The sequence below is a fragment of the Tamandua tetradactyla genome, chromosome 6 (assembly GCF_023851605.1).
Source record: "Tamandua tetradactyla isolate mTamTet1 chromosome 6, mTamTet1.pri, whole genome shotgun sequence".
In the NCBI taxonomy this organism is placed as follows: Eukaryota; Metazoa; Chordata; class Mammalia; order Pilosa; family Myrmecophagidae; genus Tamandua; species Tamandua tetradactyla.
The window spans coordinates 141,563,465-141,581,327 of record NC_135332.1 but is presented as its reverse complement, the minus strand read 5'-3'; the positions used below and the strand labels follow the sequence as shown (position 1 = coordinate 141,581,327).

The following is a 17,863-nucleotide window of genomic DNA, read 5'->3' as shown; positions in this document are numbered from 1 at the left end:
CATTTATTTCTGCTCTAATCTTTGTTATTTCTTTCCTTTTGCTTGCTTTGGGATTAGTTTGCTGTTCTTTCTCCAGTTCTTCCAAGTGGACAGTTAATTACTGCATTTTTGCCTTTTCTTCTTTTCTGATATAGGCATTTAGGGCAATAAATTTCCCTCTTAGCAGTGCCTTTGCTGCGTCCTATAAGTTTTGATATGTTGCGTTTTCATTTTCATTCACCTCGAGGTATTTGCTAATTTCTCTAGCAATTTCTTCTTTGACCCACTTGTTGTTTAAGAGTGTGTTGTTGAGCCTCCACGTATTTGTGAATTTTCTGGCATTCCGCCTATTATTGATTTCCAACTTCATTCCTTTATGATCCGAGAAAGTGTTGTGTATGATTTCAATCTTTTAAAATTTGTTAAGACTTGCTTTGTGACCCAGCATATGGTCTATCTTTGAGAATGATCCATGAGCACTTGAGAAAAAGGTGTATCCTGCTGTTGTGGGATGTAATGTCCTATAAATGTCTGTTAAGTCTAGCTCATTTATAGTAATATTCAGATTCTCTATTTCTTTATTGATCCTCTGTCTAGATGTTCTGTCCATTGATGCGAGTGGGGAATTGAAGTCTCCAACTATTATGGTATTTGTGTCTATTTCCCTTTTCAGTGTTTGCAGTGTATTCCTCACGTATTTTGGGGCATTCTGGTTCGGTGCATAAATATTTATGATTGTTATCTCTTCTTGTTTAATTGTTCCTTTTATTAGTAGATAGTGTCCTTCTTTTTCTCTTTTAACTGTTTTACATTTGAATTCTAATTTGTTGGATATTAGTATAGCCACTCCTGCTCTTTTCTCGTTGTTATTTGCATGAAATATCTTTTCCCAACCTTTCACTTTCAACCTATGTTTATCTTTGGGTCTAAGATGGGTTTCCTGTAGACAGCATATAGAAGGATCATGTTTTTTAATCCATTCTGCCAATCTATGTCTTTTGATTGGGGAATTCAGTCCATTAACATTTAGTGTTATTACTGTTTGGATAATATTTTCCTCTACCATTTTGCCTTTTGTATTATATATATCATATCTGACTTTCCTTCTTTCTACACTCTTCTCCATACCTCTCTCTTCTGTCTTTTTGTATCTGACTCTAGTGCTTCCTTCAGTATTTCTTGCAGAGCTGGTCTCTTGGTCACAAATTCTCTCAGTGAATTTTTGTCTGAGAATGTTTTAATTTCTCCCTCATTTTTGAAGGACAATTTTGCTGGATATAGGAGTCTTGGTTGGCAGTTTTTCTCTTTTAGTAACTTAAATATATCATCCCACTGTCTTCTAGCTTCCATGGTTTCTGCTGAGAAATCTACACATAGTCTTATTGGGTTTCCCTTGTATGTGATGGATTATTTTTCTCTTGCTGCTTTCAAGATCCTCTCTTTCTTTTGACCTTTGACGTTCTAACTAGTAAGTGTCTTGGAGAACGCCTATTTGGGTCTAATCTCTTTGGGGTGCGCTGCACTTCTTGGATCTGTAATTTTAGGTCTTTCATAAGAGTTGGGAAATTTTCAGTGATAATTTCTTCCATTAGTTTTTCTCCTCCTTTTCCCTTCTCTTCTCCTTCTGGGACACCCACAACACATACATTTGTGCGCTTCATATTGTCATTCAATTCCCTGATCCCCGGTTCAAATTTTTCCATTCTTTTCCCAATAGTTTCTGTTTGTTTTTGGAATTCAGATGTTCCATCCTCCAATTCACTCATTCTATCTTCTGTCTCTTTAAATCTATCATTGTAGGTATCCATTGTTTTTTCCATCTTTTCTACTTTATCCTTCACTTCCATAAGTTCTGTGATTTGTTTTTTCAGTTTTTCTATTTCTTTGTTTTGTTCAGCCCATGTCTTCTTCATGTCCTCCCTCAATTTATTGATTTCATTTTTGAAGAGGTTTTCCATTTCTGTTTGTATATTCAGCATTAGTTGTCTCAGCTCCTGTATCTCATTTGAACTATTGGTTTGTTCCTTTGACTGGGCCATATTCTCAATCTTCTTAGCATGGACCGTTATCTTCTCCTGGTGTCTGGGCATTTAGTCAGATTTCCCTGGGTATCGGACCCAACATGGTTGTAAGATTTTTCTGTGAAATCTCTGGGTTCTGTTTTTCTTATCCTGCCCAGTAGGTGACGCTCGTGGCACACGTTTGTCTCATGTGTTTGGAAGGGATCCCCCCGGTCACCGTACTTCGCGGCCTGGGGATTTCCGATCCAATTCTCTCAGTTGGTCCGGGGGGCCGTGCGTGGTGGGGGCATCAGCCGCTGTGGCTTGAGGGGACCCTGTGGCTCCTTTATAAATGCCCCTATTGGTGTTTTGTTGGAGCAAGTCCCTGCCACTGTCGGAAATTCCCTCTTCTCCCTGGAGGGGTGTTGGTCGCTGGCCGCCGCGGCCCGGGGAACTCGCCACCGGACCAGGAAGCTGCCCGCGGGGGAGGGGCGTCGGTCGCCGGCCGCCGCGGCCTGGGGCACTCGCCACCGGACCAGGAAGCCGCCCGTGGGGAAGTGGCGCCAGTTGCCGGCCACCGCGGCTTGGGTAGCCCTCTGATCCGAGACTCGTAGCCGGTTCAGGAACCCGCCCGCAAAAGAGGGGCGCCGGCCACCTTGGCTTGGGAAACTTGCATCTCCGAGACTCTCAGCCGGCCCGGGAAGGAGGGAGGGAGGTGCTCCGGCCGCCAGCTGCTGCAGCTCGGGGAATTGCGCGCCACTCGGGGATCTCACTGCAGCAGAGTCTCGTAGTCAGTCTAGCCAGTCCAGACTGGGGTACGCTGTGTGTCCATTCCCTGCCGTGGCCCCGGGAGCTGTTCTGCACTGTTTCTGTTCACCTAGTAGTTGCTCTGGAGGAGGAACTAAGATGCCATCTTGGCCCCTCCTCTCTTGTAATTTTTTTTAATTAATAAAAAATTAAAAAAAAAGATATGAACAGACATTACTTCAAAGAAGATATATGGCTGGCAAATGAGCATATGAAGATAACCCAATTTTATTAACCATTAGAGAAATGTAAATTAAAACCACAATGAGGTATTACTATTGGAACGTAAAAATAAAAGTGATAATATCATGTCCTCGTAAGAATGTCGAGAAATTGGATCTCTCCTGTATTGCTGGTGGGAATGTCAAATAGTATAGCTACTCTGGAAAATAATTTGATAGTTTCTTATAAAAGTAAATATGTACTCATCAGATGACCTTATATTGTACTGCTGAGGATTTATCCCAGAGAAATGAAAACTTATGTTGATAGAAACACCTATACATTCATAGATTTATTTGTAATAATCCCAAAGTGGAAACGACCAGACATCCTTCAACTGAAGAGTGGCTAAACAAACTGATATGTCTATACAATGGAATATAACTCATATCTATACAAAGGAATATACCTCAGCAATAATATGGAATGGACTATTAATACTCACAAGAACTTGAATGGGGCCTAGGGGTATTATGCTGAGTGATAAAAGCCAATGCCAAAGGTTAACTGTATGGATGAGTACATTTATAGAATATTCTCAAAATGAAAAAAAAAATTAGAGATGTAAAACTTTAGTAGTTGCCAGAGGATATGAACAAGGTCCAGGAATAGAGATGTGGGTGTAACCATAAATAGATAGCAAGAGGGAATTCCTTTGTAGTGATGCAACAATGATGCATTTTGACTGTGGTGGTGATTATACAAATCTACACATGATAAAATTTGCATAGAATGCAAACATACAACACATACGCAGGTGAAATCTGAATAAGATCTACACAAATTGTTCTATTTCCTGGTTTGCATGTTGTTCTATAGTTATGTAAGATGTTATCATTGGGGGAATGTTCTAGTTTACTAGGTGTGAGAATCCAACACACCAGAGACAGATTGGCTTTTATTAAAAGGGGATTTATTTTGTTAGTTCTGCAGAGGAAAGGCAGCTAACTTTCCACTGAGGTTCTTTCTTATGTGGGAAGGCACAGGATGGTCTCTGCTGGCCTTCTCTCCAGGTCTCTGGATTCCAACAACTTTCCCCAGGGTGACTTCTTTCTGCATCTCCAAAGGTCTGGGCTGGGTTGGGCTGAGCTGTGAGTGCTGAGATGAGGTATGCTGAGCTGCTTTGGCTGTGCTAAGTTGCGCTCTCTCATTTAAGCACCAGCCAATTAAGTCAAACATCATTCATTGCAGCAGGCACACCTCCTAGCCGACTGCAGATGTAATCAGCAACAGATGAGGTTCACATACCATTGGCTCATGTCCACAGCAACAGAACTAGGCAAGTTCACCTGGCCAAGTTGACAACTGAATCTAACCACCACAGGGAAGTTGGGGGAAGGTATACAAGACCTCTTTGGACTGTTTTTGCAACTTCCTGAGAGATGTAATTATCTAAAAATAAAACTTATTTTTTAAGTTTAAAAAATTATGTATAATGCAAGGTGGGAATAAAAGAAGAAACCAGAATGGGGGAGGGGAAGGGGTATATAGGAGTCATCTCTATGTTCTATATGATTTTGCTGTAAACTTAAAACTGCTCTGAAACAAAGTCTATTTTTTAATTAAAAAAATGAAGTGTCTACTAAGAGGTCAAGTTTAACAATAGGAATGGTGACAGCACCACGTACCCAAATGATGGATTGGGGCTCCCTGGGAGCAGGCCTCCACCTTTTGGTCTCTTGCTCTGCACTCACTTGGAAGTTTTCATTGATTTCAAGGCATTATTGTCTAAATAACCACAGAGAAATCTGGAATGTGCGCATCAAACTGTCAACAGAGAGATTGGAAACGGAAAGAGAGAACTTTGCTTTTTACTTTATATGTATGAAAATATAATATGTACTAATCCACATATACAGGTTTCCCTTTTTGCTTTTGCTTTTATAAAATGAATTTTATAAAATTCATGGATTTTATAATGTAAATTATGTGTAGTTAGATATGACCATTTTTTTCCCTCTTTTTGTCTTCCACGCCTAGGTTGTATATGTTGCCTGAATTAGCTTTCCCCCCGGAAACGAACCCGGGTTTCCGGCATGGCAGGGGAGAATTCTGCCACTGAGCCACTGTCGTACCGCCCCTGAATCAGCTTTTAAGCTTTTTAATTTTATGTTGCAGTCCTTCGTGTGCTTGGAATGTCTTTTCATACATGGTATGACAGGGACCTAGTTTTATTTTCTTCCTAATGGATAACCCTATTGTGCCATCTACTGAGTAAATCATCCCTTTACCACTGAATTAAGACACCACATAAGCTGTACACAAAATCCATGTATGTTGATATTTATTTCTGCATTTGCTACCCTGTTCCTCTACCTATCTGACTACTCTTTTGTTCATAGATTGCATTGATACAGTGCACATTAAGTAGGTTTCGGCTGCTCAATAGATTTTGAATCCTCTTTCCTTTTGGAGTTTCAAAAGGAAACCAAAATTCATTCTCTTAGTATTCTTGTAGCATGACAGAGACTCGGATAGGCCCCTGTCTCTGCAAACGTTGACTAAGAAAGGTGCAATGTGAGTAGATCTGTGCCAACCCAGTGGAGTGGCATCCAACTGCTCAGAGGCAGCAGTGGTGGAACTTCAGGTATTTAGTCCTGAGCATCCTCATGTGGAGCTGAATGGATTGTTTTGCTAGAGCAGCCTCTTAATGTGCATAGGGCTTGTTTCTGATTGTTTAAGGGCCTGGATTGCTAGCCCTTCCAGATATTCTAGACGCTAATGCAATATTTCCTTTTAACTTTAACTAGCTGGAGTGGATTTTGGATTTTAAAACTTTAGAACCTTGATACAAGCAGTTTTATACTTTAATCTGTTATCGGGCTCATATTTTAACATGTATTCATATAACTAGTCCCTCGTCCTCCTCACCTTCCCACCATCCACTGTTTTTTTGGGGGAGGGAAGGGTGCATGGTCCGGGAATTGAACCCGGGTCTCCAGCACAGGAGCGCAGTCTACCACTGAACCACCCGGACACCCCAGCTATTTTTAAATTGATCTTTCTCACATATTATTTTCATGACCTTTGAGTTACTTCAAAAAATTCCATTTCTTTTGGATTTGCCCTCAATTTATATATAAACTTTGGAAATATTTATGGTTTTGTTTTCTAGAAAAAGAATACGATACAGCTTTCATTTGTTAGATTTTTTTGACCTCCAATTTGTTTTCATTTGGCCTTGCTTTTCTCTAAAAATTATTCTAGATATATTTTTAGTTGTGATGTAACTGGAATTTTCAAAATCTATTTCCTTTCCTGGATACTTATCCCTAGTACATAAAAAGCTATTGATTTTTCTGTGTATTTGCCACTATGGTGCATTCTCTACTTGGCATCAGATTTTAATTAGAATTTCTTGTGCTTTCAAGGTATATAATCAGAACAAAAATATAATTCCTCTCTTCTTTTCCAATGCTATACCAATTCTTTCATTCTTTTTGTTTCACATCTTTCAGTTAGTCTCAATCTACATAGGAGATTGTACTGTTTACTCAGAATGTACTTTCATTTCAGATTAGGTAAAATTTCTCACAAAGTCAGAACACAACTCACAGTTTGAACAGAAACCTCAGAGTTTAAATCTCCATAGTTAGTAAAATAAACACTACGTATTTGGTTGCTTTTGAATACAAATTTAGTTATTTAAATACATGGGATATAATTTCTAGCTTGTGTTAAAAGGATGCATTGCCCAAAATCAGTCGAGTGCAAGATTACCATATTATGATACAAACCAGACTCCACTAGCACAATACATTTGCTGGAGATTTGGATGCAGCTATAACTACAGTAAGTGGGGAACTGGATGTCCCTTAGCTACTGGGTAATAAAACAGCATGCCACGGACCAGACTACCATTTTTATTACTCCTTAATAACAATGTCTACATTGTTTATTTAAGAATGTTTCTTCCACTGGGGACACTAGTCTAATTTTATAACACTATATGGTAGGAAAAATATGGGCTTATTCTATAAAGATCCAGATTTTTAAAATTGATTTAACCATACTTAATTAGGTATGGACTTTTCATTTTCTGCTCTAAAGATAATTAAAATTTTCCCTCTAAGTATTGACATGACAATTTATCCTTGACAAGTGATTCAGAGGGATAAATGAAACTTCTTACTTTAAAAATGTGTGTGAATATATATATTCTGAGAAGTTATGTCCCATGACCTGACCCATACTTTTGATTTAAAATATAACTAGTCCTTTCATTATAATGTATTAATATTACATTTTAAACTTGTCATTCTTACTGTATTGTTCTTATTCTCTTTAATTTTTACATTATTTCTATAAACATGCAAATTAAAAAACAAATATACTCAATCTCAAAACCAACTTATGCTGGAGCTCTGAGGTTGGTTTATAACTTTAAAAATATTTTGTTCAATTGTAAAAACCTTGAAATTACAATAAAATAATTTTACAGTATATATCTATTTAAAAAAAATACTCTGAATTGTTTTTATGCAAGTAATGAAGTGTTTACTTTTTCAAATGGAACTCCTATATAGGCTAGACAAGAGTATGTAGTATTGCCCCATTAGAAGTCAATATACACTTTATTTTATGCTGGTACTTCAACTGTTTCAAAATAGTCGTTCGGTAGAATCACAAAACCTTTCTCTGACATGTCATCTTTCTCTTTCCGGAAGTGTACAACCTCCTTTAATTTTTCAAGCTGTTATTTTTGTCTTCTACATCGCTGCACAGTCTTGAAGTTTCTTTCTGCGTTTTTCACCTTGTTCTACCCAATGAATCCCCTCTTTCGTGCATGGTATCCTCCATTCTATAGCTGGGGTCACCGGAAACAGATTTTCAGGGGACTGGAAAGGAGGCATTAGTGATCTAATAGCAACATTCACCTGGGAAACGAGAGGTGCTAGAGGACCTGGGGGAAACTGTTCTTGTGGCTCCAGAAGATCTTCCTTCTTGCTATGTGGTTCAGTACAAAGAAATACCCTGGTACAGCATTCTTTCAGTAACTTGTTGCATTCCACTTAAAGCAGTTTGGAGTCAAGTGCTCTGAGCAAATACTGCTATACTTGGTGGATTTCAGTTTTTTTCTTCTCATAGCTACTTCCCATTTTTTACAAAGACTGGGTTGAGTAAGAGGAAGCTTGTGGAAAGAAACGGGCCTATCCTTTTCACACTGATTCTGGCAACTAGAGACGGAACATGGCTGCACGATCCCTCTGGTCCTCAGTCACTTCACTTTTGCCGCCATGGCAGACAGGTGAAGCTACTACCTACTACCAATGTCGCTGCACTCGGCTTTGACCTCCTTGTTCCTCAGTAGCTGCAGCCTAGTTAACAGTGATGGCAGCCTCCGGCGGGTATGACTAACACCTCTGGATGGCCTCTCTTGTCTTATCACTAAGTACTCCAGGATAATATAGACTAGCAGGTAAACTTGCTTGGCTCTGGTTTTAATTACTTGGTATCACCTCTTTTAAGTTAAAAAAAAAATCTAAACTAGGAATGGCTATTGAATTTCATTTAATACCTCTTCAGCATAGTGTCATGATTATCTACTTTTTGTGCTTAAATTTCATGAAATATTTTAATAGATTTCCTGACACTTACCCACACTTGTAGTATCCTTAATCATGGTGTTTTACTTTTTAATACATTGCTGGATTCTATATGCTAATAACAAAGGCCCCCCAAATTTCTAGCATTTGGATGCCCCCTTTCCTTATTCCATTGCTATGGCAGCTTTTGTCCTATTTTTTTCATTAGTCACTTCAATCTTGATTAGTAATGGTAATAGCTCCAACTTTTCTAGATAAACCCACAATATCTTTAATTATTATGAAGCTTAACAGTATATTAGAAGAGAAAGAAATCTTTCACATTCCCACCATCGTAGGTTACTAACAGCTCTTGCTGTTATCAAACCTTTGTGTTTGTCAGAAAATGTTTCTTAGCATCTAAAGCTATTTACTTGGGACCCTAAGCCAGTTCTGTCACCAAAAAGGACTTGTATCAAGTTAGGACATTTGAGGTCAGCCATCTTCATCCATATACTTTTTCCCTTTATGCTGTTACTAAAGAACAAAAGTCAAGTTTGCCACCATATGTCCCCCTGTTGGTGATGTCCCTAAGCAGAATGTTTTCAGAGGTGTTCATTTGATAACATTTATAACGTACGTACTTTACACATATTCATTCTGAACGCCTTGATACAACAAATAAAGAAGGAAAGCACATTTAAATACATAAAATAAGGATGCTGTTAGCATTGGGACGAGTTAAATCTGGTTTTCTTTCCAATTGACTTATTCACAAACCTAACTATTACCAGTTTAGCAAATATCTTAGAATACACCTCAAATATCTTGATGCTTGAGTTAGAAACCATTGTCCCGCTAAGCTATTCAGAAAGAGTGGAATAGGAAAAATGCCTTCATAATTTTTTTAAAAGATTACTTTATACATGATTCTTTAAAAACTTGTAAAAATCTGTTTTTGTCATGTAGGTATGACAGCAGGCCACCAGGTTTCTCTCAGCTTGTGTCTAGAATCTAAAGTTGAGAATCACTGAGTGCAGAAATTCTTTCCTATTATATAGGAGTTGGGGCATTATTGGCTGCTACTCTGAGTACCATCCAAAAGACTTTTTGCTCAGTTGGAAAAGGTAAACCTAACCCTAAAAATGATGCTTTGGTGCAGGATTTTAAGCCTTAAGTTTTAAGCCAATCCTGTGACAGCTGTGCCCAATATCCAATCTCTTCTCCTTCCTCAGTAATAAAATTCCCAAAAGTTAATTTGGCCCAAGATGACCTAGAATAAACATGATTATTTCCCATCTCCCTTTGTAGTTAGTGGGACCAAGTGACTAAGTTTGGGTCAGTGTAATGCAAATCTATGTGATATGTAACCTCTAGGATTGTTCTTAAAGAAAAGGGACAGCCCTTTTTTCCCAGCTGACTGAAATGCTCACAGGAAGTTTAGAAATAGGGCAGTCATCTTCAACAGTGACATGAAAGTCAAATGTTGAGAATGGGGAGAAGATGGAAAGAACCTGGATCTCTGACCCTGCCGTGTAATATTAGCCCTGGATTGCATTCTAGACTTTTACATACAAGAGAAACTTCTATCTTGTTTAAATCACCATTGTTTAGGGACTAGCTAAAGTAAATCTGAAAACACAACCTCAATTAGTGTCTAACTTCCTTAACCTATGAGGTTACTTTACATACAAATGATAGATTGCAGCTAGTAGCAAATGACAGGTACTGCTAAAATGACATAAGGCAAAGATGGAGATTTTGGGCACTTGTGTGTCACAAAAAGGGACATTTTAAGAGGGGTTCAACTCCAAAGATTTGATTTCCCAGAGATAAAGCCTGCAGGTGCACCTATAGTTTTAGAAAAAAAAACCCATTAAAAAGTAATCGTCATTAGACTAGTTTAGGATGCAAAATAACCAAGTCCTTTCCCATAAGAGAACTGTAATAAGCAATTTAAACAAAAATGGTTTGTTTTATTTACAATACTGAAAGCATTTTACAAAGAACATATTTGCATTCCCTAAGTTTTGGAAAGTAGTTCCAGTTGTGCAATAAGTTTACAGGAAAATATAAGACATCTTAAACCTAAATTCTATGTTTTGAAAGATATTTCACAGTATATTTATAGAGGACTTATTTTTTAAATTAAGAATTAAGCTCTGTAGTTAAATATTGCCCTGCAGTATCTTTGACCCCACTACAAACCAGATTAGGCTATGAAATAATACCATTAAATTCAGATGAATTATTTCTAACCCTCCCCCCAATACAATTCATGCACAAAGTAAACATGGTAAATTACATTAATGACACTTTATTTCAATACTTTTTTTTTGGACTCTCTCAACTGTTGTTTGGCTCAATACAGGGTATAGGTAGGTAGGATTCCAGTCTGGGAAACCCTACGCCATTACTCTTGGCTCCAGGAAAGGGAAGGATTTTTCCATTCGTATGTGGAGACAGACCAGGCTTAGGGAGACTTCTGAGTGGTTTCTGTAGGAAGCTTTGTTTTCTAATAGGAACAAGAATCCCTCCAGGGCAGACAAAGTCTGAAGGTGTCAGTTATTTCCCTTTTTAAAGTTCACAAAGCATCTATATAGCCACTAAGGCACAAAAGCCCCCCTCTCCTCTCTGAATCACTACCTTGATTTTAGTGCCCTGAGGTGATGACTGAAAATTAGTTCTGTTCAGATGCCAGAAACTGCTTTGATTTCACAAAAAAGATCTTATGGAATGGTAAAGAGCATTGAACAATTATACTTTATTGAGCAAGAGAGTTTGCACCTCATCCATGTAAAAGAGAAGGAACTCAATCTTATCACTCGATAGCTGCTATCCCTTAAAACACAAAATCAACACCCTAGCTCTTGAGCCAGAGGGAATGGATGGAGGAATCTCCATACTGAATCCACCCCAATTTAGCAATGTATTTCTCCATCTCCACAATACATCTCTCCTCAAACCGTGGTGTTTCTAACACCTGTTGTAGGTGACTGAAAGGAGAAATAGTAAACCAGAGAAATAAGGAAAGTCTGGTATTTGCCATAGCCAACAGAATTCTAAGATAAAGAAATGGTAGAGGTAGAGTTGAGAGAGTTCAATTAGATTTTTTAAGCATAGACCTTTTGGCACATTCCAAAATCACACAGATTCCCTATCAATTATGCCTTTGTGATACTTTACAAAGTGCTGGCAAACTCATGAATCCTTGGTTCTACTTAGGAAATACCTATATAAAATAGCTAACAGAATAAAAGTCATTTGAAGAAATCCACTCCTGGCACTTTAGCTATTATTACCCCCTTATAGAAGCAAATAAAACAATGCTATCCATTTGCTGAATTTATTTAAACAAATCAACTTAGAAATATCATTGAATTAAACAAAACTTCTGACATGTAAACATACTGCCATGTTCCTGAAACAGATGTTAACACCTGTATAAAAGTTAATAAATGCTTGTTAGGAAAGCTGTCATTAATAAGGCCAGTCTTCAGCAAAACTAAAACCATTTTGTTTCTTTAGCTTTCCTAGTCTGACAATACTATCAAACCACAATCAAATATAATAAAGACAACATTGGATGATATCAGTACCATTGGTTACAGCTGTTAAACAGGTTCATTCTTGGCGCCACATAAAAACAATTAAGCCAATCACATCAAATAAATCATGGCTTTTTTTTTATCACAATTCACTAAGTGATGTTAATTATGGTCCTTGTCAAACACGTTTGGTAAAGGCTATTTACAGTGTACATGGCTGAGCATGCACTATTTATAGTTGCAAAGATACCTGCCAGTTTATTACGATAGAATTACACAGTGCCTGAAAATGGTGAAACATCTCACACATCATTTTAATCAAAACAATTTCAAGCAGGAAATGTTCCTTATTTGACCATGACTGCAATAATTATATGAAAATTCTTATAAAAACACTAATTCCCTTCAAGAAATTGATGCATTTTCTACACACTACAGGTTAAGGCAGTAAAAAAATGTATTCCTGATAACTGGAGGTCTTGACAATGTCAATTAAAGCTGTCTGATGCTAGTTTTTTGTTTTCCATCAAATTCTCAAAGTTCTGTCTGTATAACTAGTTTGTGAATGAGTTTATTTTTATAGTAAAAAAATTAAAAGTAACTAAGAAGAGTTGACACTGAAAAACAGTAATTACTAGGGAAAGAAGACGTAAGTTGATTTTGCCTAAAAGTTTTCAAATTATAAACAAGAGCATTGTGAGTCTGAACCTTAGAAGTATAAAACAAATACATACTTTTCTTAATTTAAAATAAACTGTACTTTGAACAATTCAAGTAATGTAAGACTATCAAAATAACTTCATAAGCCATAAGTGTCAACTGCATCTTCAATGTTTTAATTAAGAACTTTTATAAACTGTAAACTAAACCATGACAATTTAGTTAAACAAATGATAAATGACTTTTTATTTGCACTTGTGATTCTTTTAATACAAACTGCTACCAACAAATATGTAAATATATGGCAGATTATGCATTTGATCAAAGCACTTTGATTTAAGCATAAAACAGATTTAAATGGTACAAGTTCTGTGCATAAGATCCAAGAAGTACCTACTAATTTGTAGGCAACCCTTCTTCTAATCAGAATCCTTTATTCCTCAAGTTGCAGATGAGATAGGGCACAATCTGTTGTAAACAGGGCACTGTTGTAAAACCAGGGTAATATTCTTAAATTAAGATCGTTCTTGTTAAATTGACTTTCCCAAGTGTCTTCCAGCACTAGAGTATATTCTGCTGACTTTTTAATTTCATAAATTAACTTTCCTTTGATTCCATTTTTATGGTGGTTGTGTTCACAGTTTTGTTTTAAAAATTGGTTGCAATTTATATAAAACTCTGTACATGTTCACAAATTATTGCATAAACAGCATAATCTTCAAGACAGTGTTTGCAAACACATGTCCAACTCAGGAAAAATATATTCACGTTTCCCGTCTGGCTTTTTTCTTCTTTTTTATTTGTTTGGGAGATTCCCAGCTAGTTTCAGACTTGGCTTTAGAAAAGAAAAACAGAGAAAAGTTAGGAGGATAGTAAGTACAGTTGCTTCTCAATAATTTAAAACCAATAACAATGGATTGGTTTCAAATTCACCAACAGTGCCTCACATTTTATGTTCAAGTTTTCAGGTCCTAGAAACATGTTTTTAAGTTATCTTATATCTGCCTTCCGTCTTTTCTTTCAATACCAACATATCACTCGGTTTTATCATATGGAACTGTTAATATACAGCCAGTTTTGACCTAGAAAAACCGCCATTTAACATGGCTCAACCTAACAACAGACATGAAAATGGGTGAAATGGATACTAAAGGTAGCTAAAGAGAGACAAAGAGAAAAAAAGCACAGAATAATCTGCAGCCTCAAGAACATATGCACAAAAAAGGGAAGGGGACCAATCAGATAAGCAGGTATGAAGTCCTTCTCTATATCCTTGGCTACATACTCTTTCTTTTAATCATTTCAGCTCCTTGGTCCCCACGATTCCAAATAATCTAGCCTTGGCATAGCATAGAAAGGAAGAACTGATATATCAATGCATTAGACTTATAAAATTAGAATCTTAATACACAAGAAAAATGTGAATAGTACAGAAAACACACAAAAGAACCAAAAAATGAAGATCACTCACTCTGTGAAGGAGGCACACTATTTTGCTTAATATTAGACTTGGATTTATCTGTCTCTTGTACCATTGGTGGCACTTGGGAAGGGCTCTTATCAGAATCACTTTTTGATGAAATTACAGATGGCTCATTAGACACAGCGGATGGAAGAGTCTTGATAGGCTATTTTGGAATAAAATAATCTTAGTTGTTGAAAAAAATTCAAATAAAATTAAACATCATATATTAAGAAGTGTTTTAGTAGGAAGTAAATACTAAGATGGTTTCCAAGTAACTTGTCAAGCAGAAGCACTACAACTCATGTCTGCCCTCTACTGATATAACCAAATATAGCTTTACCATAGTATTCAAAAACAGATAAAATGGGTGAGGGTATAAAATTATAAAATGTCTATGGACTCTTAAATAGAAGTCAATAATTCTTTCTATTTCATCAAATTTTTCATTTCTCTTTTTCATTAGAAAGAGCACAACTGTTTATGTATTAGTGATTCAATGGTTCTGTACATCTCCTACCAACTTCAAACTTCTCAAAACTTTTACATGTGAAAGACAAAGAGAAAACAGCTAATTTTTGACTACCAATAGGTGATGCCCCCTTTTCTCCTTCCCAAGAGGCAGGGATGGGCATTGAGGATATGTCTCAAATAGCAGCAGCAATAGCTTTAGTTTCCTACTCAAGGGAAAAGATAAAGTCTACACAAAAGACTAGAGCTATCTATTCTATTAATAAAACTTGGGTCCAGACCTTCAGTATGGAAGTAAAAATGGATTCTTGAGCCTTGTTTCTCCTTCCAAACCTGGGAACAGGAAGGAAGTAAACTGATTTGTCTCAGTGAGGCATTCATTACTGCTAATGAATGATCAGGGCCAGGTTAAGGGAAAAACATCCAATATTTGGAGTGCTTTGAGGCTGTAACAGCTGAGTAGGCAATCATTTCACCCTATAGAGCTTTACCTGTGATCATTACATTCTGAACATATAAACATGGATACATATTTCCTTTCCCCTTATTTTTCCAGGTTCCATGAAGTCCTTTAACCATGGGCCAGATTTAGGATTGAAAGCACAATGGGAAAGGAAATAAGAGAAGGAAGATGTGTGATCTCAGGTAACTACTAGGCATCCTTCTGCCTAGGTAAGGTATCTGGAACTGTATTTCTGTTTCTCTTTCTTAATGGTGCCCGTATTTATTTCATAACCCTGAGTTTTACTATTCATTTTTAATCTCCTTTTTCCCTCTGTTCTACATCTCACTAATCTATTTTAAATAATAGAAAAAGGCTCAAAATATGCTTTATGCGATAGTTTCTGAAAATGACTTACATAAAACATCACGAAGTCAAATGAACTTTTGTAGTTCTACTATTAAACCTACACAGACACTGAGATTGCATCCTTTTATATCAAAACACTCTCAGAGAATTTTTAAAAAGCAACAAATTCAAATAGGAAATATGGTTACGATTTTGTTTTACTAACAAGACTGCTACAGACTATTTTTCCCAACTGGAGATGAACTCAGTTTCTTATCTCAAGCTGTTTAAGGATGTAAGCTCTAAAAGGGCATGGGTTTTGTTTGTTTTTTTTGGTTCTCTGCTGTATCTCCAGCACCTTAATCAGCATGTGGCATGTAGGTTTGCAATAAATTTTTTTGAACGAGTTAATAGATAAACCATGCAACTCAAGTATAATTTAAAATATTTCAATGTGCCCAATGAGAAATCAGATTTTGAAGACAACCATGGTATGTATGTCATCTCATACACCAATATTTTCTATATAAGGCACACAATTCGAGAACCTGCCACCAAGTTTTAAACATTGTTAGAGGGTGAACTATAGTTGTATCATATGCATGCTTTGGGGAAAATGTGACCAATCATTTTTTTCTAAGCCATCTATCCCTTTGTATGACTCGACATTTAATAGGAGATAATATAGTATGGTGGCCTCTGGTTTTGCCATTAACAGTTCTGTGACTTGGGGCAAGTTATTCAACTTCTCTAGCTTTATTTTCATAATTATCTTACCTTTCTCTTGAGGTTGTTGTGAGAATTAGTGTATTTAAAATGCTTAGCATAGTGGTTATATAAAACATTAATTATGATACAATTCTCTAGCTGTCAACACTTTTTATCTTATTTTAACCTTTTTCCCCCCATTATTTATTTTTTATCCATATTTTTTACTCATCTGTCCATACCCTAGATAACAAGAGTATCAGATACAAAGTTTTCACAATCACATAGTCACATTGTAAAAGCTGTGTCATTATACAATCATCTTCAAGAAACATGGCTACTGAAACAGCTCTGCAGTTTTAGGTACTCCCCTCTAGCCACTCCAATATATCATAAACTAAAAAGAGGATATCTATATAATGTTTAAGAATAACCTTTAGAATAACCTCTTGATTCTGTTTGAAAGCTCTCAGCCACTGACACTTTGTTTCATTTCTCTCTTTCCCTTCATGATTGAGAAGGTCTTCTAAATCCCCTGATGCTAGGTCCTGGCTCATCCCAGATTTCTGACCCACACCGCCGGGGAGAGATTTACATCTCTGGGAGTCATGTCCCATGTAGTGGGGGGAGGGCAATGAGTTCACTTATAGTGTCGGCTTAAACACAGAAAGTCCACATGTGAGCAACAAAATAGGTTCTCTGGGGGGTGACTCTTAGGCATAATTTTACGTAGGCTTAGCCTAATCTTTGCAGGAATAAGTTTCATAGGGGTGAACCCCAAGACTGAGGGCTCAGCCTATTGAACTGGTTGTCCCCACTGCTTGCAAGAATATCAGAAATTCTCCAAATGGGGAAGTTCAATATTTCCTCCTTTCTCCCCATTCTCCCAAGAGGACTTTGCAAATACTTCTTTATTCACCTTCCAATCACTCTGGGATTTACTGGGGCATCACACTAACCTGAATAAACCAACAAAATCTCATGCCATATTCAAGATTCCATGTACTTATGGTGCTTAATTAAACTGACCATACAAGTTAAATCAGGAAATGCACTAGTCAAAATATAAATTTTGCACCAAGTAAACATTTCTCCCTTCTTAGTCTCACACAGAAATTGAAGTTTTAAAATATGGATGATATCATCCTTTATCCAGTTTTCTGATATACCTTAGTTCTATCCAGATTAGTTTCACTCCTCTCTCTACTTGCTGTCTGATTACCTTTACAACTTTTTAAACAGTTGGGGTACTGCTGACTTTTATAACTTTAGAGCTCTAACTCTGAGACTCAGGTGTCACATAAATACTCGAAGTTTCTGGGAAAGACAATGTATACAAACAGCTCAGTATCTGAGAATTTAGAATTAACATGTACACTCCCTGAATAAATATGGACTGCTGTAAGAGCTTACAATCTAGGAACATTTTATTTCTTAAATATAAAAAAAATTACCTGGTTATTTTTAATGAGTATTTCAGCTGGATCACTAGTACTTATGGTCTTCAAAGAAAAAGTTTTTTCCTGTTTTGGACGGACTTTATTAGAGGTATTCACTGGAAGCTCTACTCTAATCTCTTTTTCCAATTCTTCCGTGTCCTACAGAGAAAAGTACTTTGTTAGATGATATAAATCACTCATTCTGTACAAAGGAAAACCTGTTTGGCTTGTTTCACTAGTGCCCAGAAAATA

The 17,863-nt window shown here is 36.8% G+C and overlaps 1 protein-coding gene and 1 pseudogene across 8 annotated transcripts in view; both read right to left on the bottom strand.

The window, feature by feature from the left end:
* Window positions 1–7,496: 7,496 nt before the first annotated feature.
* Window positions 7,497–8,226, bottom strand: LOC143686850 (THAP domain-containing protein 1 pseudogene; annotated as a pseudogene).
* A 2,262-nt stretch (window positions 8,227–10,488) lies between these two features.
* Window positions 10,489–17,863, bottom strand: part of MTDH (metadherin) — a 117,048-nt gene continuing 109,673 nt past the window's right edge. For 7 of the 8 annotated variants that reach the window (XM_077167284.1, XM_077167287.1, XM_077167285.1 and 4 more), the window contains 3 exons: window positions 17,627–17,770; window positions 14,213–14,369; window positions 10,489–13,576 (listed from right to left, as the gene is read on the bottom strand). In XM_077167284.1, the coding sequence (XP_077023399.1) occupies window positions 13,506–13,576; window positions 14,213–14,369; window positions 17,627–17,770 (372 nt within the window). In that variant the 3' untranslated portion in view covers window positions 10,489–13,505. The remainder of the gene's footprint in view (window positions 13,577–14,212; window positions 14,370–17,626; window positions 17,771–17,863) is intronic. The other variant, XM_077167289.1, reaches the window with a different exon arrangement.